The following is a 25678-nucleotide window of genomic DNA, read 5'->3' as shown; positions in this document are numbered from 1 at the left end:
TTTTTAGAACAACACAGTGCTGTCTCCGCCTCTCAACCAGAGGACAGAGGCATGCACTCAAATGTGTGTAGACAGGGGATGCCAACAGTCTCACAGAGGTGCAGAGAACGCTGAAGGATTATATACCCACAGTTATAACAAAGCCAAGTGGAAGGACTTCCTAGAAACCATATGCCTAAAAAACAAATGGACGCGAGCACAAGTAAGCTAGCCTCCTGGTCCACTAGTGCCATTACTTTAAAAAAGTAGATAACCACAGCAGACTACAGAAGCATTGGTCACAGGAAAAACAAATTACCCTGTGGCCCGCCACGTTCTAATTACAATTTAAAATATAAATTAATAACCACTCTCGTGGGGCAACAAAGGACTCCCAAGCTACCACCAAAGAAGAATTCCAGGGATACGAAAGCATAAAGGAGCACTACTATGGTATGAGAAATGGATTGAGGAGGTAATGGACCAGAGTATGGCTGCTTACCTTCAATCTGACACATGCTCGAAGGACGCAGGTACCCTGGCTTGCTGCAACATGGCCATCACTAAATACAGCAATGAGCACTTGCCAATGAACAGTCAAAAGTTGCTTAGAAAGCACTGAATATCAGTGAAGTGGAAGCCTGATACCTAGATGATTAACACACATGGCTTTGGTTAGCAATGTAATCTAATGTTCTTTCCAAATATAAACGTTATGCCATTGAGCAATTAGCAGAGACTTGGACAAGGCTATAGCATGATTGACTTGATGTTAATGTAGTGCTACTCTGATGAATTGATTAAAAAACATAACCACGCTGTAGGAAGCTGGCTCGTTATATAGTGGACCAAAACTAGGTATACTGTGTAAAGAGTCCAGCCAACCCTTTTTGGTTTACAGAGGCAAAAATTATAACACCATATGCTCTCTTTTGTGGTAGTGTGGGTGAGTAGTTTAGGCTTATCAGAGGGTAGTGCTAAGCATTTGTTGTACTCACAGGGACAATAAATGAGACACACACTTGAGAATAAATCAGAGACCAATTTAGAAAAATAGGCTGTATTTGTATATACATTTTGATGCCAAGAACGTTGTCATCAAGTGAGTACTTTATTTTAAATATGAATTTTTACAAGTAAGTAAAATGTTCACTTAAATGTGTCTTTACGCAGCAGGACTACCCTATGGGAGAAAAGGCATGTGTTGCATACAGTTATTAACAGTCGGTTTGTGGGGGTCTCCTTAGGGACTTAGGGTCGTAGGGGTCTAATGAACCACTAGCAGTTACTCATTACCTGCCCTGGGGTGTCCAGGTGTAGAGGTGCTGATCGGGATGGTAGCTTTGCGCGTTACGCAAGGGGAGCCACCTAGAAACAGGCTGCAGAGGGGGACTTGAGGACAAGTCCGGGAGCCCCCTAAAGGGTCCTAGAAACAAGGTGGCACAGCCTGTTTGTCGGTACCCGAGCTGGGGTGCTCAGGTGCAAACTGGAAAGGTCGGCAGGGCACTGTGTGTCCTAGGATCTCTTGGCTGTCCGTCCCGCCAATTGAGACTGCCAAAATCAGGACTGCTCAGGCACTATGGAAGTGGGTCTCTGCGGAGCTGAAGTCCCTCGACGGCTGCTCAGTCTCGGTGCTGTTAGAGTCCCAACTGGACAGTCCTTGGCCGCTGCAAGGGGTCCAGTGTGGCTCAGGTTGGTTCTGGTGTCCTCACACTTGGTGGTGGTGGGGGGGGGGGGGGGCAGATCTGACCTTCAGGAGCACAGGTACCTCTTCCTGGGGGGCTGCTGCGTCGAGCTGGCAGTGAAGCAACAGCACAGTAAATCGGACTTTGCTTCTTCGGTGCCCGCGGTACCAGCAATCTTCCTTGGAGCAGCTCCTCTGCTCCAAGGGAGATTGCTGGTAATTTGCGAAGGGCTGGCGGTCTACCGGGGTTCTTGGTAGTTGCTCAGCTGCCGGATGAGTCACCCGGTAATGATAGTCGAGACTGGTACAGGTAGGCAGGGTTTGGCACCAAAAGTCCACAGCACACTTAAGTTATCATTGTCTTGCAGCTCTTCTTTGTCCTCTTCTTCTGGATCCGTAGAAATCTAATTTCCTGGCATCAGGGGTGCCCCTAAGTACTCAAGTTAGGGGTGCTAAGGGGATTGAAAGGCAGTAGCCAATGGGCTACTTATCTTTAAGGTGTCTACACCCTCTATATGACCACTTCCTGTGGGAAGTGAGCATAACCCTGACCCAGTGAGCCTAATTCCACCGAAACCAAGATGGTGGAATTCTAAGTTTTGTGTTCACATCAAACAGCCCACCTTAGGGGTGGAACTAACATAAGGGAGGAACACGCCTACTGACTAGCTAATTTTCCCACCTGTCCTGGTGCCAAACGGGCCCAGGTCAGGAGGTGGCATTTCCCCTGTCTGGGGAAGCCTGGAGTCAAATATCAAAGGTGGCAGAGACCTTTGAAGCCTCCTGCCTTGATATACTGATCACTTAGCCATCCTGCTTGGAGGAGGTGAGAACACCTCCGGCCAGAGCAGGTATCGTTTCTGCCTTCAGAGAACGTGGGTTCTCACCCGCATGGGGTCAGAAACCTGTCTGCGGTGGCAAGCTGGTCTACACCGGTCAGCCAGTACACTAGTAGTCGGTTGGATTCCAGGTGGAACCTTTACGGTGCTAATGGACATCTTGAGAATTTTGGGGTCCCTGGGCCAAACGTATTTTAGGGGGCCCTTTTCGGAACAGCTTTGCATTTATGATCCAGTTTCAGCTCTTTCATGCACTCTTCGGCCAGGTCACTGATAGTGCACAGACACACTGGTGCAAATTCTAAATATGTTTACATCTAATATTTAGGGATAATGGTGTTTGTTTTTAGTATTGTGACACAGCAGCAACTTGCTAATATTACTGCAAATAATCTTTGTAACATGAATATTTGAGGTCCAGTTTTGGTCTAAAAAACGTTTTTTATGGATGTAGCATAAAACAAACAACATTTTTCTACAAAATGTCTGTAACAGACTTTCACACATCACTCACATTAAAAATAAATGAAAGGAAAACAGCATTTGAAACAATCTCTTTATGAATTATTCAAGGTCATCAGGGCAAGAACAGAGCTGGCTCAATCAGGGGCCCCCGTGAAAGGCTGGGGCCCTGGGCCAGAGCCCACTTTGTCCATGCCTTAAAACATCTGAAGGTACCTTCTATTTGCACATATTTACTCCATCACTGGAATCAGTGTGGGTTTATTATAACGAGATGTTTGATACCATACTCTCTAGTTTGAGTGAAGCCATCATGTAGCTGTGGAACTTGTAATCACCAGTGTCCAGCACATATAGCACATGTATCTAAAATGGCGTCCCTGTTTACTTGCAATATCAAAGAATTGACTTAGACATAACAGGGATATAGCTGCTCACGCAAATATGTCCACACATGTTGTGTAGTGCACCCTGCCTTATGGCTGTATAACCTGTTGCAGGGGTGTCTTACCTATACTGCATGCTGTGTTTGCAGGCATGACACACAGGGGATGTGCCATGTTGTGTCCTCACTTTTCTCTGTACCAAGGCACACAGCCTGCAGTGGCAGTTTGCATGAGGGTGCTGAGGGGTTTCTAAAGGTCGCACAATACATGCTGCAGCCCTTAGGGACCCTCTTAAGCCTCCTTGCCCTAGGTACCAGGAGTACCATTTACTAGGGGCTTACAGGGAGTGCTAAAGTTATTGCCTACTGGGGGACATTTGTACATTTTTAGAGAAAAAGATATCTGGCTCTGGGGACCTGGATAGCAGAAACTCAGTGCACCTAGTTCCAAATTGAATCAGATAACAGGCAAAAAGTGGGGGGTGACCATGTCAAAAAGGGGCACTTTCCTACACATACATTTAAAGTGCTGCAATTTAAGGCAAGAAATGAAAACAAACAAAAGAATGAAATTGCTTTGATTTCACAAAACATAGAAAGTTAGTGATGCTTAAGTAACCTGTACATGATCAACGACTTCTTAGCCCAAGAGTTCAAAATTAAAAACTTTCAAAGAAACTAAAAATGCTTTTTTTTTTTTTAAAGAACATTATTTTTTTTCTTCTTTTATTGTAAATTTGACTAAAGGCGTCCACTTTCATCAACAGTGCCATATTTGTTGTATACTAATTAGTATATGAGCATCTGCCTCAGGTCAATGCTACTTATGATTACGTTGAGATTGCAAGACTTCACACAATGAAAAAGCGCAAATGAAAATAATTTCTAACACTTATAGGGTTGGACCGAATTTACTTCTTGCTTCTGAAATGTCTATCGCAAAACAACTAGTGGTTCAACAGCATCCACAAAGGAATTTGTGAATGGAAACAAAAGCAGTCACATAAAACAGAAACCGCTCATCTGTAATTGGAAATAATTAATGATCACCACATGTGTTTGAGAGCAAAAAGAGAAAGTATAAAATAATACCAGCGTAGCAGCAGATGGTTAGGTTAAAAAGGGGTGAAGAAAGTCAATCTGAATTTTAGGCCATGAAGCGCAAGCTCCCTTGATGGTGGGATTTGAGCCCTCAAGGCAAAGGAACAGAAGTCGATTTGTATGAAACAAGTACTCGAATGCATTTTCGCATTTGCTGTTTCAGAGAGTGCACCTCATTTGACAGCTGGTGAAACATCACAAAAAGCCACTGTCTTTTAAAAGCCTTACTACTACTGAAGCAAACCTTGGCAGGCTGCCTAAATATGTCTTTGTAGAGTAGATGGTCTGTGATTTTTCAAATGGACGCAAATGTAATTTGGGAAAAAGTGGCCCTCAATGGAATGATAGAGTAACTTCGAAGTGGCATTATTCCAGAGCCTTGAGGTCAACAGGCCTGCTCTGGGGGGAAAAGCAGCATATAATGGGATAGGGATGAGGGGAATGTTGAATGGACATAATGGACTAATCTCGGTAACATTTTAAGAAAGGTTAATTCTTTGGTAAAAAATAATAAATAACGTAACATGGATGTTGTTAACGTTATTTATACTGAGAAAACAAATGCTTCATGTTTGTCTTATTTACTAACTGAACTTAGGCGCAGACAAAAGACGAAAAGCACTGGAGGTAAAATACTTCAGGAGTCTTTGGCTTAAGTAAATACAGTACATGTAGAGCGACGTCGTAGTACAAATTCAGCACCAATGTCCATTACTGCACTTCAAAACTCTTAAGGGTCATTTATGCTCTGTGTTATCTTGATTCCAACTTTGAGAGCACCTCAGCAGTCTATAAACCTCTTCAGAAATCAAGGGCACACCACACCCTGTATTAAAAGGTGCCAGCATCAACTTGGGCCCTGTGACTGGGTGAGGTATGACAACAGTAAAAAGAAAAGCGTAAAAACTGAAAAGTAACCTGGTGTGGTATCATATACATTGTGTTTGCTGAAGCTCCCTCAAAAGCAGGCAGAAAATACTGGCAACAAAAAAGTATAAACCTAAAAAAAACAATTTAAAAAAAGGTGTTGCACTTTCGTTATTAAAGAAAGAATCTCTGGATAGAAAGGTTGCGGGTAATTACACCCTAGGCACTCTATTGCCCATCCTGGCCAAGACAGCAGAAAGGATAGCGGCCGCTTAACTATCTACTTACTTGGAGAAGAACTATATCCTGGACTTCTATCACATGGGGTTCCATCTTAGAAGCAGCACAGTGACTGCTCTCCATGCTATATTTTATGACCTGAAATATATATTGGATGAGGGCAGCTCCACGACATTGGTCCACTTAGACCTTTATGTGTGCAGTGGATTACCACATACTGATGGCATCTATTGGAGAAATTGGAATCACATGAACAGTGCTCAAACATCTAAGCTCTTTCTTTTCTAAAGACTGTTTCCAAACTTAGACTCCTTCTTATAGGACTGGCTAAAAACCTTGTGGGAGTCCTCCGGGTTCTTCACTGTCTCCAATCATTTCTAGGTCTCGCCTACCAGTCATCTTTTAGGTGGCTGGTAGGTGAAAACCTCTTGTGGACCATACCAAAGTGGACTTCAAGCCCACCTATTGCTTACCATGGGATGGCATCATTATCACTCTCATTGTATTGCTTCTTAATCAATGGCTTACCTGCCTCTACTTGTGCGTGTCCCTCTCCTGGAGCACAGTCTCTTTACCAACCATTTGAATTGCTGACCTACATACTTCCACTCACATTTAGGGAGCCGTGTTTTTCTTGCTCATTAAGCGCTCCATGAGAGTACGTGTGTTTCCTTCTCTCTCACTCAAGAGCTTCTCCTCACACAAATACATGCCCCTCATACTCAGTATTGATATTCCCTTCCCAATTGCTCTCACCATTGATATCTGCTGTTTCCTTAATACCTGCTCCCTCCTCCCCTGACTGCTCTCTCCCTCGTGTGCTGCTGCGGTTATATTTTTATTTAATCTCCACACCCACCCCCAGTTGCTTCCCTAACCCACTCCTTTATTGCGCCTCAACACTTCATTATCCATAAATATTTTTCATAAATGTTTTACTTGTTTTGGAGGGGTTGGCAACTCCGATATGCTGCTGGGCTGCTCCACTTGCAGAAATGCACTTAAGCGCAATTGAAAAAATAGATGTTTTATTCGCTATCTTGCATTGGTATATAAAAGTTTCAATAAAATGGTGCTTCCATCATACTTAGGTGCACATGGGTGGCGTCGCATGTGTGCATACGTCATCTTGAGTGCCCATTTAATGAGTGCCCATTTAAGGATGCAGGTACCAAAAGTGCCAAGACACATATGCATTCATGCGCACATCACATCAGGTCTTTTCTTTTTCTTTGGCAGTGCTGTACAGAACCTACAAAAACTTTTCGTTTTTGCCGATGCTCTACAGCATCAGCATAAAGCACTGGTAAAGCCACCAGGACACAAAGGCAGGACTTATAGGCTTTGCCAACACTTGGTAACAGTTACTTTCAACCCTTGATAAAGTTAGTCAGATCTTTCAGCCTTTCTGTGATATCTTCCAGAGAGGATATTCACTTGTCAATTACTCTAGGTCAAATGCCTCTCTCTTCATGGGAACTTCTCCATACCAATCTGTACAGGTCACATTTAGTTGTCCTCAATGACCACAACTAATCTCACGGCTCCGAAATCAATAAACCTGTTTTTTCTTGTTTTCACTCTCTGAAATAACTGAAAAACATCTCCTGTTTGGACCAAAGGGTGACCACGCTAAAATAATGTCATCAGCTGCTTCATCCTGAATAGTCTACTTTAATAGTCTATGCCTGGGCAGGCCCAATTACTCCATTAGAAGTCAAAGGATCAAAAGACAATAGCAACCAAAGTGCACCTGGACTAAAAAACATAGGACCATATCACAGATGAAGGAAAGAGTTTCCACTTACTTCCCATTTAACAGCACATCCTCTTTAAATATGCACGCCTGATGCATAAGATCGTCAACAATGTTGATAGCTTGTATCGTGCCACAAGATGTAGCAGTTATGTTATGTTATGTTATAGAGGGTTTTATAGCGTGCTCAAATACTCAAGAGTGTCCTGACACGTGCAGTTACCAAAGCCCAATGGAGTGGAAAGTATGAATCAGCTGTTGAAGAGAAAAGTTTTGAGTTGTTTCATGAAAACTCTAAAATCCTCAATATGCCGCAATTCCAATGGGAGAGAATTCCAAGCCATAGCCGCTTTAACAGAGACGGACTGACCTCCCAACCGTGACCTGCGAAATCGGGGGATAATCATCCGACGTTGGACGGCTGAGCACAAAGCTCTGCTGGGGACGTAGAAGCCAAACCGCTTCCTAATGTACAAAGGCCCCAAACCATGCAGGGCTCTGTGAGCCAACGTGAGAACTTTAAATTGCACTCTTTGGGCCACCGGAACCCAATGCAGGTCTCGTAAGTGCTGTCTCACGCTAGATCTTCCAGAGATATTAACGGAAGTCTAGCAGTGGCATTTTGTATGGTCTGCAGTTTTCTCAGCAAACATCCTGGGATGCCAAAGTATAGCACGTTGGCATAATCAATGTGAGAAAGAATGAGTGCACAGGCGACCATTTCCTTGTCAGGCCTGGGAAGCAGGGGGAAGAACCTTCTGAGTGATTTGAGAGTGCCGAAGCAAATTCCGGTGAGTTTCTTAATTTGCACCGAAAACCGAAGGTCTTCGCCGAACCAGATCCCCAAGTTCTTAGCAGAGACGCCCTCTGACTTAGGTCGAGGGAAGTCTGGCGGCCACATAATTTCTCTGAAGGCAGGTGGAAATGAGCCATACAGAAGGACCTCCGACTTATCCTTGTTGCCCTTCAGTTGGGCACAAGCAAGCCACTGAAATACAGACGAGAGACCGTTCTGAACCAAAGATGTCGACAAGTCAGAGTCCTTCCAGGTGAATAGGAGCTGGGTGTCATCGGCATAGGCAATTATTTTAGCCCCCAGCTCCTCTGTCCAAAAAATAAGGGGCATCAGATAGATGTTGAAAAGCAAAGGGCTCAGGGTGGAACCCCGAGGGACTCCCGTAGACTCTTTTCTGGCTGCCGAAGAAAAAGGTGGTAGCCAGACCTGCTGAGAGCGTTCTTCCAGAAAAGATCTAAGCCAATCCAAGGCAGGACCAGCAATGCCAATGTTTGAGAGATGAGTAAGGAGGAGTTGGTGGGGCACCGTATCAAAGGCGGCAGAGAGGTCAAGCAAAATCAAGGACGCCCTGCCGGCCGCGTCCAGGCATTCCCTGATTGCCTCTGCCATTTCCACTAGTGCAGTCTCGGTGCTATAGGATTTCCTAAATCCAGACTGGGCCGGATGAAGGGCACCGGATGCTGCAATAAAGGTGTCGAGCTGACGAACAACCACATTTTCGCAGACCTTAGTCAGAGCCGGAAGGAGAGAAATGGGGCGATAATTGGCAGGTTGCAGCGGATCTAACAAAGTTTTTTTTTTTTTAGAAGTGGCAACAACTTTGCCTGCTTCCAAATCAAAGGGACCCTCGCCGTGCATAAAGAAAGGCTAATGATCGAGGTTACTTCTGGATAGATGACCTCAGCAACTCCAGCCAGAACCCTGGCAGGACAAGGGTCCGTCGGAGAGCCAGATTTAAGGGTTTTAAGAATAGCCAATATATCTGACCCAGCTATAGGAGAAAATCCTATAAATGAAGGTGGCATAGAGGACAATGTAGTGAGAAGCAGAGGGTAGGGGACACTCTGCCCCAAAACACTCTTCACCAAACTATCTTGGATAGATTGTATCTTTCCAATGCAAAAGGAGGATAGCTCCTCACAGCATTGCAATGAGGCAGGTGAAGCCGCTTGTTCGGTGCAAGGTGTCAGAAAACTTCTAACAATGGAAAGATCGCTCTATCGTTGTTTTTAGCTTTGGCAATACGTTGTGCATAAAAATTACTCTTCGCCAGTTTAATGGCTGCATAATATTCACTGTGGGCTCTACGCAGGTCAATTTTGGCTAATGGAGAGTACTCCAGGCGCCAATGACGTTCCAATTTCTTACAGCCCAATTTAAGCTCTCTAATTGCGCCGGTATACCACGGTTGAGATGGAGAAAATCGCAACTGCCTTTTTGAAGTAGGATGGGAAACAGAGTCAACACCCTGGCTAATCCAGGTAGCAAAGCAGTCTACAGCCTCTTCCAAATCGTAAGGTAACATCAGACGGGAGAGTGAAAGGGCCGTAGAAAGGGCCGACATTTTAATCTTTGGTAAAGGTTTTCTTTGAGTCGCAGCACTGAGGGTAGGAGGCATTCCTATAGACCAGGAAAAGTGGACCAGCATAGGGACTGTGATCTGATAAAGCACTATTCCGAAAGGTCCAGATAGTGAAGTGTAAGAGAGATGGCAGGTCCACCAGCCATCTCCGTCCTACTATCTGGAATAATCTGCTCTTCAGCTTACATCAAGCGCAAGATCATTTTCCTTCAGAAAGGCTTTGCCATTCTATTTATTTTGCTAACCCTCAGGACTGTCTCTGTTGATGTGCATTCAGCCTTTGAGTGTAGTACCAAGATGTTTTTTTATGTCTCGCCTAGCGACGCAGCGCATGCGCTGCTTGCCTTGGCGAGACCTATTGTTGTCGGTTTGGTGTCCAAAGGGGAACAGGAGATGTGCACTTGCCTGGACAGCCGATGTGCACGCTCACGGCTGTCTTCTCTGGCAATCTGCAGATGTGCACGCTCACGGCGCGTCCCATAATCCCAGCATGTCTGCCTGCTCCTTGTCTTCTCTGGGGATCAGCAGATGTGCACGATCACGGCGCGTCCCATAATCCCAGCATGTCTGCCTATTCCTGTCTCCTACAGTCAGCCTGTCGGTGACGGTCGCGCTCTCGCATAGCTCAGCGTGTCTGTTGGTTCAAATATTTTCTATATCAGCCCGTCTGTTTGTGTGTCCCTCTCTCTCATAGCTTTTCCGTTCACGTGTTCTTGTGAGTCTTGGTGAGGGGGATTAATCTTTCCAGCTGTCTTCCTCGCCATCTTCCCTTCCCACCTTTCTTTGCACATGGCAGCAGCAGCGTAACAGATATTGGCAAGCGGTGTCTCAGCAGTTCTGCAGTGCCTCTTTCCTTTCCCGTCCCCTCTCCCTTCCACCATTGGCGTCTTCTGTTTTTATTTTCACTACAGGGTTTTACCACCGGAAAAATACACAGCAGCTCAGCCCGACACTGGGAACGCCAGGGCTTCTGCCAAAGTCCAAACGTGCTGCCTAGCGGGAAAGCGCGGGCTGCCCCCTGGGATTCAGGTATTTGCTAAGTGCAACATAATCATGGCTAAAGTGCGGCTTTCAGGCTCAGTGCTGGCACGGTTCTGGAAAAGGGAGTTCCATCCAATGTATCATAATCCGCACAGAACCGTCCCTGCACGATCTTTTTTATTTTATGCGTTTTTATATAGCGCGGACTTTACCCTAAGGTGTCATAGCGCTTCGGATTCTCAACTGCGACGCACAACTGATTTTCTGGGACGATGTAATTGAGGGATACTTTGTTTTTAAATGTTGAAAAAAAACATACTTTATCAGCAAAGCTTGCACGTAAGAGGAGAAAAACAAATGCATGCTATGTCAGTAAAGTTGTAAGGCACTCAGCCTCTCTGCGAAAACGCATTTGTTTTATGCAGGACAGTGCCCTGGAAGGAAAGCTTACATTTCAAGTGCTTTGCTTAATTTTGCTTTTAACAGCAGTCCGCGTGGCCCCAGAGGGCTCCGGACATGCTGCAGTGCTGGGCTCATCGTCCCCCCACCGCGTCCTTGCATAGATGTGGCACCCCTCCGCTTTTGTTTGATACTGCATACCAGTGCTGCAGCTGCCTCCTCCTCCACTGCTTGGTATTTGAAGGCATTTAACAAAAATATTTTGCTGATTTATTAGCGCAAACTCAACCCGAAGATATAGGAGCGCTTTAGCGCTTTACATAAGCACCAGTTACGTTACACAAGGACACATTCGTTTTTTTGGTCGGCATGGGCAGATTGAGTGATTCGCCCAGAATCACAGGTTGCTGAGCTGACACAGAGGCTCCAACTTCATTCCCCAGCTCCAAAGTCGGCAGCTCTAGCGTGAGGCCACATGCTCTCCCCTTTGCATTGTGAAAGTTAGGAGATAAGAAAACTATCATTATGCACTACTATAATTAAGATGTTCACAACTAACGTCTTAATTATGGCAGTCTAGAACTATAGATTTATTTTCTCCTAACTTTCATTGGTTCCATGATCGTAACAACATCGCAACCAGCAGGCTGCATGGGGCACAGATCCAGCATTTGCAATAGGTCTCAAATTTGTGAGAGTTGTAAGCTATTGGGATTGTAAATGACAATGCCTTTAGTTTATCCGTTTTAAAAAAACAACACATGAAAAAGGCATTGTCATTTACAATGCCAATAGCTGAAACCCTTGTTTTATTGGTGAATGTGCATTCTAGAAATACTAATTCAATCCAGTGCTTGCTTGGTGAGGTGCATGAGATTTACAGATGTAGTGTAACCATGATGCAGCACCACCGCTTCACAAAGCCACGCAGAGGGGTCATATTACCGCACAATATTAACAGAAGAGTGGGTGGAAGGAGTGTGGGAGATAGAATCGTTGATTGTATATAATGACCAGTGTTTTTCTGTATTCAGTCGAGTTGGTGTTATGTTTCAGAAAACAACACGGACTGTATGACTGCTTATTATGATTATATTCTTTGTAAGTGTGCAATAAAACCTGCACATCTATATTGAGGGTGCAATATTCAAGCTTATTTTTTTATTTTTAGGGTGATCAGAAGTGGTGCTATTCTGACTTGAGTCCTCTTTTGGCACTAGACACTGAATTTTAAGTGGTTGAAGATTGGTTCATTTCTGTATATCACCCGATGAGCAATGCAAAGAGCCTGGAAAGAGAACCTTATAGCTAATTCAAAACAGTCCAAAGCATTTAGAGCATGTAAGATATGGTTACACTTGTGGGGGTTAGCACTTGTCCACTGAAGTTTGTTGTTTTTTGTCTAAAGAGCCTAATATATAGCCCACTGCAAAAGTCAAAAGTCTGGCGCACTACAGCCAGTAATCAATGTCTGACACACTACAGCTCAGAGGCCAGGATTATCTGCGAGACAGTTCTAGGCGAGTGAAGATCGTATGTAAGATTCTAATTGTGAAGAACACATTTTTATTTAATTTTAGAGCACAACTAAGGCTTAGCAACATAGTAAAGTTGTCAGTGCAAGTCTGAAGCTCAAGAGCTTTATTACAGCACCGCCAGCATATTCAGGCTGTTGTCAGACCACCGTAGGATCCTTGATCCCGGTGGAGGTGGCAGCCCCACTGCCACACTCATACTAGGGCGGACAGGAGGTGGTGGTCAGACTGCCACAGCGAGTACGGTGGTCCTAGGACCGCCGTACTCATAATAAGGCTCCAAGCTTTTGTCCAACGCCCTGATTATCAAGAGAGTGGACTTTCACAGCTTAGGAACCAGAAGAGGAAGGAGATGCCACCACAGCATGTAATTTCACACGTCGATCCAGGAACAGCAGAACATCTACAGGGTGTAAAAGGTAGAATGGAGTATAGGGAACCAGGAGTTTCTTCAAGTCAGATTTTTCTAGAAATAAAAACCCTACGGGTAATAAAGAGGTCATCCGGTTGACATGCTGTTTGAGGCAAAGATTGAAGTCTATGATAAATTTTACCATTGTGTAGAGGTATCTTGGGACCATCCAATTCCTTTGACCAGAGAGTGGTTGGGCTTTATTTCTGCTATGCACTGCAAGTGAGGATTTTACTTTGTTTCAGGTGATTTTGCAGCATCCAAGTGGTTATTGCCCCCAGGCATTTGCCAAGTCCTGACACGTCCAGGTCTGATTGTTTTAGATTTTTCTAGCTTTAGGATGAAATGGGAATTGTCAACACAGCTGAAACATGTAGACTTGAATGTTAAGTTTAAATGTTATGCATTAAAAAAACAAATGGGACATTGTTCATACCAACCTGAGGGTCTCAGAACTGAGGCAGTGTGATGATATGGACTTTTGCTATGAGGTAGGTCATAATACAATTAGAGTAGAGTCTTTCAAACTACTGTCAATAAAGCTTTTGGAACCATTGCAGGTGATCCACAGAGTGAAATACTGATGACAGGCCCAGACGTAGGAGAGGAGCCATGCCATATTAATCTACTATATTCTTATTGAAAGATTGACTGCCATGCGTGTGCATTCTTCAACATGCAAAATCAATAAAAAAGGATTGTTAAAGTCAACAGCTCAGCATCTTAGAACCCAGCCCCACTTCCTTTTCAGTGCTTGATAAATATAGTGTTATGGTGTAATCTCATTGTCAAAACACACAAGCCCAGCACATATGTTCTGCTGTGCTTGTTCTTGCCACAAAAAGAAGACCCTTCCATGCAGACACCTACATCTTTATCAAAAACGTCCTAAAATGTGCTCAAATAACAGTAGTTTTTTCTGACTTGTCAACTGCACTACATTCTTCGTTTGGCATTACACAGTGGTATAATTGTGCTAAGCCCTGTACACCATTGTGCCTCTTTTTTGGGGGGCAAATCTAAAAGGTTTGCTCCTTCCATTTAATAATAATATAGATGAAAAGATAGTGCTGTTTGAAATGATTCCTTCTTTTATTTAGTCCATTTTCTTTAAAATATGTTTTACACACTTCTATAATTACTTTCTCTCATGGAGTGTAATTTTTAATATGTTGCAAAACCCCAAAAGGATACTTTGCACTGAATGAATATCTGGGCCAGGGGAGAGTGTTTTTCTTACAGCTGCAAGGATTTTGTGAATGTCATACTTTTGGTAAAGCACAGAACTGGTAAACAGGTCAGTAAATTCAGTTTCTAAATGGAATGCTTGGTTTGTTAATATTGTTATACGTTATACAGGGGGTAAAACTTTATTGATGTTGCCGTTGAAGAAAAACATAATTTTTTTTCAGCAGCTTTATAAGTGACAGGGCAACGTTCTTACTTCCCGCCACAATATTTTACCACCTTAATCTTCAACTAGCTGTCTGGACTAAATTGTTCCAAAAGACTGAAATAGGAAGTATAATGGACAGACTGCAACACTACCAGACTGCATAACAAAATAGGATAAGAGAGCAGAAAAAGAAAATTTGATATATAAAAACACCATTTACTGTGACTAGAAAATCTTAATAGGCTCTAAAATGAAACTAGGATTACAAGACAACAGACATTTGGTGAAATCCCTAGCAACATCAAAGAGCACAAGAGAGAAGAGAATGAAAATACTCCGGGTTAAGAGTAAGGAAAAAATCCTATATGAAGCCCTTAAGATGAAAGTAGTAGCCTATCAAGGACCTGCTAGTGCCACCATCTAATGTATGTGCCCAATCTTTTGAAGGATTTAGGAATTAATCTTAAACTATTAGACAGACGGCATAAATGTCATTATGCAGTAACAAAATGATGCAGTTACCAAGGAACAGGACCATAAATAAACTGGATTTAAAGAAGTTTTGTAAAGCTGATATTGTATCCTACAGGTAATTATATAGTACACTTTCAACATCCCTTGCAAAACACTTTTTGGTTGGTAAATTGATAGGAGAATTAAATCAATTGGTGACATTGGATTGTATTTTATATATGTAAAGGATGACCACTAGAGACAAAGAAAAGGAATAAACAAGGCAACTGGCCTCCTTTATCTATGCACCCAGGACCTGGAATGACATCTCATATCGATCAGGCCTACCTATGAACTCTGTCCCAATTTAAGAAAGGAGCTGAAGACACATCTACTTTACATACACTAGATCACAATGAAGTAACAGTCCAGTTTTGCTCTTAGAAGCTAGATAGCCGTCCAATCGCATGGTGACTGTGTCTTTGCCTTTGACTCTGTACAGTGATCCACTGCCTCCTGTCTAGGTTTGTGCTATAACATACCGCATACATGCATATGTATATATACAAGGAAATCGGACAAATAATTAAACAAACCAGAATCTCTTGTTGGGTGTGTTTGCCATCTTGACTCAGGTTTTAGTTGTTTACAGTAGATTAGATGATGCAAATGCTCTTGACAAGGGATTTTCCAGTGTGAATTTGCAACACATCGGAAAAAACACTATTGTAGATTTAATTTCTTGGCTCAACCCCCACTTTCATTAATCTGTGGATCTACGACCAAAGGCTTGCCATTCTTCGTAGGACTAAGACTGTCCCATTTCTTTCTTCTCATAGTCTTTACTTGTCTCACATGGTCCACATGTTACCTCCTTTAGGTGTTGCTGTTGTGGAGCACAAATAAGTCTTTAGGACATGGCTGAAAATGTACTTATTCAAGAAATAATCAACTTCTTCACTGGCCTTGTGCCACTGCGCCTAGATGTAAATTTCTCTGTAATAGAGATTTTACAAAAGCCCAACTACTCATTTTAACCCAACCTTAAAAACCTATTTTGATATTCCAGGCATGCTATCAGATAGTCTGTTTTGCTCTATTAAAAGAATAATTTCATCCTCATTCATTGTGTTCTACATTATTTTAATACATAATAATATCAAGCAAACAAATGCAGTAATCACTACACATTTACACAACAAACCACAGATGACCGCAAAGGACTAACTGATGAAACTGGTGGGTGTCTTAGAATAAGGATGGTCTCTGTCTGCTGTGACACAAGCAAACCTGATCTTTTGTTGTATGACCGCCATGGACAGCTAAGCCCAGATTTCTTCCAGGGTAAAACATCGTTCATTCTTTGCAATTGAACTAAAACAAATCTGCTCAGTGCTAAGGACAGAGTTGATGCAGTCTTTTTCATTTCTGCTTACTGTTTGGTTTCCGCAGGAGATTTGTTTGACATTGTTTTTTTCATCAAGGGCAGGAGGAAGCTTTGCAGTGTAGAGCACCTGCTGTGCCATCTGTACGCACCTGAGGTTTGTTGGTTCTAATTTTAGCAAGGTTCATTCAACCTATTCTCGTGGTTCTATAGCATAAAGGGTAACTAGTCACTGGGTAAAAGCAGACACTACAGCATTTATGCCAAGTGCCTTTCCCTTCTTCCAAAGGCCAAGCAAACTGCACAACAGGGAAAAGGGCAATTTTCAACGGAAATAGGTAAATATGCAATGTAAATTGAGTACTCCTAAGAATGTGTGCAGATTTACTTCTTTTGGTCATTCACAGACAGTCCAGTAGTACGCTTCGAAAGCTGCAACAGGGGCAGGTTTCTAGGCATATTACTGGGATGGCCTTGTGACATTTGCCTGGGCTTCAATTTACCAAATGCGTATATATACATAGTGTAGACTTGGGTAGTGGATAAATGGAACTACATGAGCAAAGGCACATTTTTTTTTTCTTTTTTACTTTCTACATCTCTTTCAAATTTGGAGGCGATCCATTTCCGTTCCCATCCTGGGGTGAAGTTACTCAGTTTCTTTGCTCTAGTAAATCTCCGACCATTTCCATTGAGGAAAAGTGTTGCATTAGAGGTTGTAAATACCTACAAACGTACAAGTTTGTGGGTGTTCAAAACATACAATGCAAACCACACATTGTTTCATCAACTCACCCCACCCCCCCTTGCACTGGATATTTTGCCACAGTCGTGACCGAGAAACATTCCCTAGTGAACATATTTATGACTTCCAAGATTTCGTTTGTGAATTCTGGCAGGTATAAATGCCGACATTTTCTGTGGTTTACAACCGAACATACTACTGCAAATGGACCCCAAGCATCCGACTGTTGTGAACACCTCCATGCACCCCGTACATCGGAGCGCCAGTATGGTGGACAGATCACCTCTTCTATTTTTAATCAGAAAGGGGAATTTGCACTCTGCAATGTGCTTTACATCAATAGGCAGCACTTAAGCTGAATAAAGCACTGTCCTGCTACAGTCCAGGGCAGATCACAGCAGAATGTATCTGTTAAACGTCTGTGAAGTGTATTGATTAAGCTTACTTGGCTGCAGAACTTTCAATAACTGCCATTTGTCTACTCCAGAACTAACACACAGGCCAGTGTCAGTTTTGTTGCCATGTTGTATAGTCTGAGTACAAGATTAGTTAATGTCAACTCTACAGTGCCCAGGGCACCGTTTTCCATCCTATCCTAGGCCATTTGGGACTTTGGACTTCCACCTCTACCTCCTTCCATGGGACCATCAACTATGTTTAAAATGTACTAACAACACTGCGTCAGGAATGTATCTTTTTTATACTATGTCATCGCCACTGCATCATCAGGCAGGCCACCTCATCAAAATAATGCACTTAAAAAGCCATCATTTTACCCACTGTACATTTTCTCTTCCCTTTTAGTGTAACTGCTACCAGTTTCACTAATCCCTCGGGCAGCCATTCCCATAGGCATTCACTAGAGGCTCAGAAGTAAGATCAGACTGCGGCCGCCCCAAACACAGACCTTATGAAAGAAAGCTAGTGCTTCCAGAAAGTGACGCTGTAAAATGCAACAGTCATTTTGGGAGAATCCATGGGCTCTTGCTCATCTCAAGTCTGGATTGTCCAGCAGGCACAGCTTTGTATATCCAGAGCAGAGCATACGTGCCTTGTTCTGGGGTATCGATGCAGGTCGGGGTGAATGGAGGTAAAGCTATTCCAGGTTTTTATCATATCCAAACAAGATAAATGTAGATACATAAATCTAAATGGAACTAATTTACATAGTCAGCCCTAAACATTGGACATGGATCCTGCCCACCTGTTCTATGTTGGCTAGCCCCGATTATTTATATCTGTTGTTGAATTAACATCAGCGATCTGGTTAATACTGAGCCTGATGCCCGGTTAAAAGACCCTACCTTTCTTCAACTAACTCAATCAACATCTAACCTTCACAGAATACCATACACTGTTTTATGCTCTCTTCCGTTCTTGGTTCATCTTCCATTTTCGTATTGTAAAGCACCACATTTCGTATAGGTAAGTTAGGTCTGTGCTCTATAAATCCCTCTAATAAAAAAAACTATACACCATTAATATATGGGAGTTCCAATACCAATGTTCCTCCCCCTGCAGATCTACTAATTTTGTGGGCTTGTCAAACACTGCTATTGTGCCCTGGGACTCTTTGAAAATGAGGACCTTGCACAATCTGCAGTTTTTCAAAATAACCTTAACATCTCTGAAAATATAGGTTGCCTTTAGCGTGCCATTCTCCTCTCTAAACTTTTACTTCTATATGATTTATAAAATTAATATAAAAAGTGCCTTCCTATTTCTCTATGATACCATTCAGTAGCTTTGATTCTGAGATTTTATTTATAATAGACACTCTATTTGGAAGTTTAGTTGGTCACATTAGGCATACAAAATACAGTGATTGGAAAAGTTCTGGCACTGGATGATCTTAAACCCCAAATATACAAAGTCTGTTCCATAGTCTCTGAACCGCTCAACTTTTGGGTGGAGAACTGCTGGATCCCAGTTTATTTTCCCTCCCAATGGGTAGGCTGTTCGAGAGCTACTCTTAGAGCCAAACAAATGCCCTAGTTTATATATTTCTTCTCATCCAGTTTCATTCATAAAAAGAGTGTGTAGTAAATGTGGTAGTCCCATTTTTCAGTTCCATGATTTTGCAGGGTCCTTGTACTGGCCTGTGTTCCTACAAAGATGGCCCTGGAGCCAGAAGGTACCAGCAAAATTATCGAGGCTAATATCATTCCTAAACTTTTAGAACCAGAACAACTAACTTCATACATTAATGTGAATTCAACTGTTTAAATGTGTGTAGATTTGTTTTTGTTTCCCTGCACACACATTTACCAATAGTTCTGCCTTGGTGACATAAGAATCATCCACTTCATAGTTTCAGCTATGTGGTCTCTGACTGACCGCACATAGCCTTTGGTGACAACATTACCTAGTAGGGTGATGCCGTACTGCTGTGTGTGTAAAAAACACATGAGTATACCGCTGAGGCCCAAGTACATCTTCCAGGGGTTGTTCTAGCAGAAACCTCAGTGGCTTTTTCCGCAGAGCGGCCTGAACAGAGAGAGCAGTGTGACTCCCTGATACTAACGAATGCAATTAAAACCATCAATGACTGTGTTTAATGTTCGCAAACATTACAATTAGTAATGGCCATCTGCCCAAAGAATCTTGGCTTTGATTTAGAAGAACAGGCAGGCAACTCCCCAAGGCACATGTAGACACCCCCAAAGACTATAATTGGCTGCCACCAGATAAAGGCTTCTTCAGAGCTGAGCCTAGGATGATGGGAAACCAATGTAGTCTCTTTCCATTCTCAAGTCAAGCCAGAGGTTTTCCATTGTATTCACCAGATCTACAGTTTGACTGGACGTTAGGGTCTGGGGCCCCATACATTGCGCCAAAAAGCAAAAATCTAGGGAAACATCTGGTGGCAAAGGCGATGTTGGCACAGCTAGTGTGCTATTCTTGGACTTTTGTCCCTACACAAACAATAAAGATCTCACTTCCCATATTCTCACTGACATGACATTTACTAGAATATAGCATTTGTCACATGTAACGAAGGGTCTTGTCTTATAGGTGCAGGCATAGCCAGAAATATGATTTCGCATCATGGTCTAGTTCCATTATTTCGACGACAATTGCCAAACCACGTGAAAATATGAAGCTACTGATTATCAAAAATCTGAAGAACGATTTTTAGATCAGAAACACTATAAAGGAGAATACTTGGAATTGAATGACCAAGGGTATAACTCAAATGCAATGATTAGGAGGCACTTATGTAGTGGTACGTGGTAAAGTGATGACAAGCCAAGCAAATCTTAACTCGTCAAGAACAACTCGTACAGACAAATCCTGAAGAAGAAATTGAAAGATAGAACAAAATACAGATAATGTGGGTAAATGCATTGCTATCAGACAGTCAGTCTTCAACAGTCTTACAGGTCAGTAAACATTGGCATTGAACAATAAAGAAGATTATACCATATTCTTATCAGGTTGAAATTTTTGGAAAAAGTAAAAACAAACAAAATGTTGGGATCAAGGTTGAATACACAGGCTTTTGTAGCTGATATTCTCTTAAGGACCCAAAAGGCACTACGACATTCTCAGAACAAAGTAAAGTATATGTACTCGTTTACTTCTCTAAGAAACTTTACACCACTAACACTCCTTAGACCCCAAATCAATAGACATAGTTGGGTGCAATCTCACTGTTGTGAATACCAGATGACAAATGAGAGGAGGAGGCTTGCTAGAACACCATAAAAAACTGGAAATGTATTGATTCTCTCCAGCACATTTTTATGCAACACATCAGAATTTCTTAGAAATACTGGTTTTATTAATTTCTACAAAGGATGATATTTAATGAAGCAACTGATAGTAAAACTCTGAAATCTGCATGCAAACATAAAAAACAAGAGGGTTGCTCCTAACAACACGTACCATGTGATTTGGAAAGAATGATGTGGAGACAGACTAAAACATGGGTTTTACAAATTTATATGGTGATCTACTTGCTTTCTATTCAAGCTTAATGCCTCCTATTTTTATTAAGTTTGAAGAATGCGTTTATGCCTTAACAGTGAGCCTCTACGGAGGTGATAGCAAACCTCAAATAGCTTTAATGGTATGGTGCTCTTCAGTCATCACAGTTTTAAACAGGCAAAACCTACCGTTCTCTTTATGATCTCCAGTCAACAGATCTGTTCTCACAACTTACTTCATAGCCCCCGGAGGTCTTCTCTCTGGCTCAACTTGCTTTTTAAGCACGCTAATCACAATCTTCTCTCTCTCTGTCTTAAATACTTGATAGATTTTTCCTCTGTGTGACAGTACTACTAAAATGTAACTTTCTAACCACGTTTGCTACAACCCATTCACATTGTACCCAACAGGTGCCAAACTCCCTGGTAACAGGCCTCTCGCTGCAGCGCAAACCCAAAATAGTAACCTACTGAATGCAGGACTAACTTTTCAGACTTTCATTTCTCTTCTTATATTCACAAGACAGTCCAATAGGTCTAGCAGCAAGGAACTTGGCTGGTGGAAATGTTTCCAAATGTTACCCTCTACTACTAAATAGAAGCAGATCTGGCCACAATCTTCATGCCAGCAAGAATCACACATTGTGCAAGCCCTGATGCACTCTTTTAATCCGGACTGCTGAGTACTCCAAGTCCTGGCACTCCAACAGGTACACAGGGTTCTTCAAACATATTGGGTGTTAAGAATCAACTTTTATGAAATTACGAAAGAAACTATTTTGGTTAGCTATAGAACTAGTGTCCGTCAACAGCATGGTACTCTGATTTTGCCTTGTAGCTTGTCAAACATTTTTCATTAATTTACCGTTTTCTATACATCCAGAACGCTGTTATTATTTACAAGTTCAATTGTTAGTGTATATTCATGTAAAATATACTTGGGTCATCACAGTATATTTCAGCAAAACGCAATTCACACAGGACAGCAAATATATTTTTAAAAAACTACAAGATTGCCAGTAATAAAGAAAGGCTAAATGTCAGAACTTACCAATATCTTCTATTTCCTCCAGATAATCATTATAGTCATTCAGACTTCGAAAGTCTTCCTCTCTTTTGTTATATCTTTAAAAAACACAAAAAAATCAGTAAATAAAAATGAAGTTCAAAGCATTCAGACATGAAAAGACTAACAAATGGTAAATAAGTTGCAACTCTGAAAAATTAGAGAAAACATAGGAATTGGGTACACAAAACTGGCCTTGCATTAGAGCTCGTACTAGACAAAACAGCTGTAATCTATTGTGTCCAAATGCTTGTTCTTTTCTTCAGTATGTTGATCAGTAGTGCACTTAGATGTTTGTGAGAATCCCTAGTGCACATTGGCATTCTTATTTACAATAAGGCCAGTAAGTTAATTTTTTATTGTTGCTTTTCACAGAATTCACAGCTTTCAGCTCAGAAGACACTCTTAGATATTTTCTAATACACTCTTTCCTCACATGTTACCTTTCCTAGAACAAAACTCCACAAAGAAACTCAAAATTCTATGTAGAGTGATATTAAAACATATGATTTTATATTGTTTTGTAGAAAGATGTAATGTATGCGTTTCCTTAAAAAACAAATAAACCTTAGGATGCCAACATGATCGGAATAAACTTGGAAAACAAAAAAAATAGGATGAAAAAAATATCGGACATGATAAAGATAAGTAGAAATGGAAAAGGGTAAAGAAAATAGTTGAAGTATGACACAGGCAAGAGACGGATCAAAAGAATAAGAGTGGGAAAATTTGTTAGATTAAAGCAATTAAACTATTATAAAAAAAATTAAATGAGAATTACGTCGGAAATTAGTGAGAATAATAAACCAGGATTTTTAGAAAAAAATATTTAAAAAACAGAGTGAATTACTCCATGATTAATCATCAGTGATTAATCTCAGGGTGATTAATTAACTCAAAAATAGCAAATGGAACAGAGTAAAGAGGTTTGAAGACATTTTATTGGACCAAAGGACCGTTGGTCGTTCATTCGTCTAACAATAAGCCTGTTGAAATGCACACAAAAAAAGGTGTGTAGCAGAGGGTGATATTCTTCTCTTCCTCTTTGAAAGCCTTTGTCATCAAAATCTGGTTTCTTCCTCAGACCAGACTTTCAGAACCCTTTACTATATTGGTATGCAATAATGAATACTTTAACTTTCCATCAAACGGTGAGACTGTACGCAGCCACTAAAAGACTGCACAGTACCTTTTTTTGATTAAAGTCACTGATTAACCTGAGCTCAATCCCCTGGTAGCTGTGGCCCAGAGCAGACAGGCCTAAATTAGAAGTGACGTATAAAGTATTCATGCAGTACAAGAACAGTAATAAAGTTGTAAAACAATTTTTAAAAAATCACAAAATAAATTAGAAAAAAAAGTAATATTTAATAAACAAAATGACACCAAATCACAATCCAATAAGGGGAACCAGAGAGATGAATGTTTAATATTTTAAATAGCGCCAAGAAGGACAAAGTGCCAATGACAGCTTATGGTTGCGGTAGAACCATTTGTAGGCGTAATTTGATGCAGACGTGATGGAGCACAGTCGATTATACTAACCAGGTCCGTCTTGGTCAAAGATGTTAATTTCTGACTTTAGTCCTTTATGTCCCAATACACCACAGCTGTAAACTTCTATAGGCCTCAGGGGAGTCACTTGGAGACTCACAAGGGGGCAGAGGTCAGCAGGAAGGGTTAGTCCAAGTCCAGTTGCAACTGGTTAGCTGAGCAGTTATAGGAAAAAGCCTCTTGTAGCTTGCTTTGCCCCTGTAGCTTTAACAAGAGGTCAACCATATGACCTGTGGAGTCCACTTCTTTGTCATGGGGACAGAGAGCAGGTCCTGTCTTCTAGGCTCTTCTCAGGTCTGACAGCAGGTTCAGTCCTCTTCTGATCTTGCACAAGAGTTTTCTGAAGTTGGTGTGTAGAGATGCCAAATGTAAGCCTGGCACAAGTTAGTGGGTGAGAATGACTGCTGGGGGACGCCTTTACCAATGAGGTAAAGGGTACCAGGGCTAACCTACCCACTTTAGGCATTTTCAAGGTGGCCAAAGTCTTAGTCCTCATTAAACACAGAGAGCTGGGGGTGTGTAGGGAGTGTACTATGGTAATCCAAGAGTCCCATATAACACTAAAATCCAGTTTTAGACTGTCCCTGTATGCCCAAGAAACTAAGAGACAGGTATCCGATAGAACAAATTTGACCTTTCAGTAATCAGACAGTGGATACACACAAATTGCTTTTAGACTTTTTTCCCCCCTCTGTTGAAGTACATACATGTTATATGCAAACCCTTGGCTAGGGGGACGAAAGAAGGATCCAGGCCTGGGTGTTTTCTACACATGCTTGTGACAAGGTATGCCTCAATAAAGTTAAAACAGTTCTTGAGGCGAGCCCACAGGCCAAGGGTACAACAACACCTTCCAACACCCAAGGCCTTTTCGTCTGTCTTGGTGAACAAGCTCACACTTCATTCGCGCCATCTGAAATGCTGATAACTGGCGGGCAGAAGTGGGAGAACAAAATGCAGATGTAGCTTCCAGGTACTTCAGGCAGGGCAACAGTATGGTCTTTAAAAGTAATCTTTCCAAAATATTTATTACAAATCTGACTTTACCAGTAAAATAGTCTTGTAATAAATATTTTAAAAAATTCTAGGGGGAAAATGTGTAGCTGTGTCCTAGGCAGACATAACATTTAGTAAACTTAATACTGTATCTCAATTCTTTCCTATGGAACAGCCAACCCTGTTACAGTAAAAAGGCCCTGAAGGCTATTTTCACTGTAAGGACATGTTTAATATTAAACTTTTACATGTTCAACGTTTAAATAAAATACCACCTGCTTTCTGGGCAATAACGTTTACGTAAGGGGTGGCTTCTAAATATTTTAAAGGAAGAGTTAGGCCTGCCAAATTGGGTTATTGTGACTGGTCATTTTTTTCAGTTAAGACCTGCATCGCTGGCAACTGGTGGCAGGCCTGAAATCATGTTTAAATTGACACTGTTGTGGATGGCTCAATGAGTGCTGCAGGCACTTGTGACATTTAGCTTACAGGCCATGGGTACACCTTGGTACCTGCCAATCAGGATTATACCAATTGTATCACGTTGAAAGGAGTAGCATAAGCAGACTTTAGCAGAGGTATATTTCACACAGTTCAGGATAACCCTGCAGAAAGGGCACATTTCCAATAACCTCCATACAGACCACACTGTCAACGTAGGAATAGTATGATGTACTGCACTGGTTGATCAGACTGCATTGATCAGCATTACAATGAAGTGGCAGGTTGTGCCACTAAACCAATCAAGACATATATAACTCTTTTTCTTTTCCTTTATGGTTTAATTATAAACGTATAAAGAAAAATAACGCTATAGGGTTTCTATCTGACAGAAGACAAGCTCAGGACAGCCATTTCTGGCTTCTATGCACCAACTTCCTGTGTTCGCTTGCTTATAATTATTTCTAAGGGACAATTCTTATGAACAGTCCCATTCTGTCTATAACAATACAAATCATTTTTGTGTTGCTTAGCTCGGCTTAATAATGAACTGCTGCTCTACTTGAGACTCCTCTGTCGGTACCGACTCCACCCAGGTCTCCTATCGAACCATGACTAACATATGCTAGCTGCTGGTCATGGATTACTGAACTCTCTCAACTTTAAACCCTTTCTCACACTGAGCTATGTCTGACT

General features: G+C 41.9%; 1 protein-coding gene across 2 annotated transcripts in view; it reads right to left on the bottom strand.

The window, feature by feature from the left end:
• MNAT1 (MNAT1 component of CDK activating kinase) overlaps nt 1-25678 on the bottom strand; it is a 574189-nt gene that overhangs the window by 353211 nt on the left and 195300 nt on the right. For both annotated transcript variants that reach the window (XR_014968776.1, XM_085626176.1), the window contains exon 3: nt 21977-22050. Coding sequence is in view for 1 of the 2 variants with exons in the window: in XM_085626176.1 (XP_085482302.1) it covers nt 21977-22050 (74 nt within the window). In the remaining variant the exon portion in view is untranslated. The remainder of the gene's footprint in view (nt 1-21976; nt 22051-25678) is intronic.

This window comes from Triturus cristatus, chromosome 9 (assembly GCF_964204655.1).
Source record: "Triturus cristatus chromosome 9, aTriCri1.1, whole genome shotgun sequence".
Classification (NCBI taxonomy): Eukaryota; Metazoa; Chordata; class Amphibia; order Caudata; family Salamandridae; genus Triturus; species Triturus cristatus.
The sequence above is the reverse complement of the archived record's forward strand: the minus strand, read 5'-3'. Positions and strand labels throughout refer to the sequence as shown.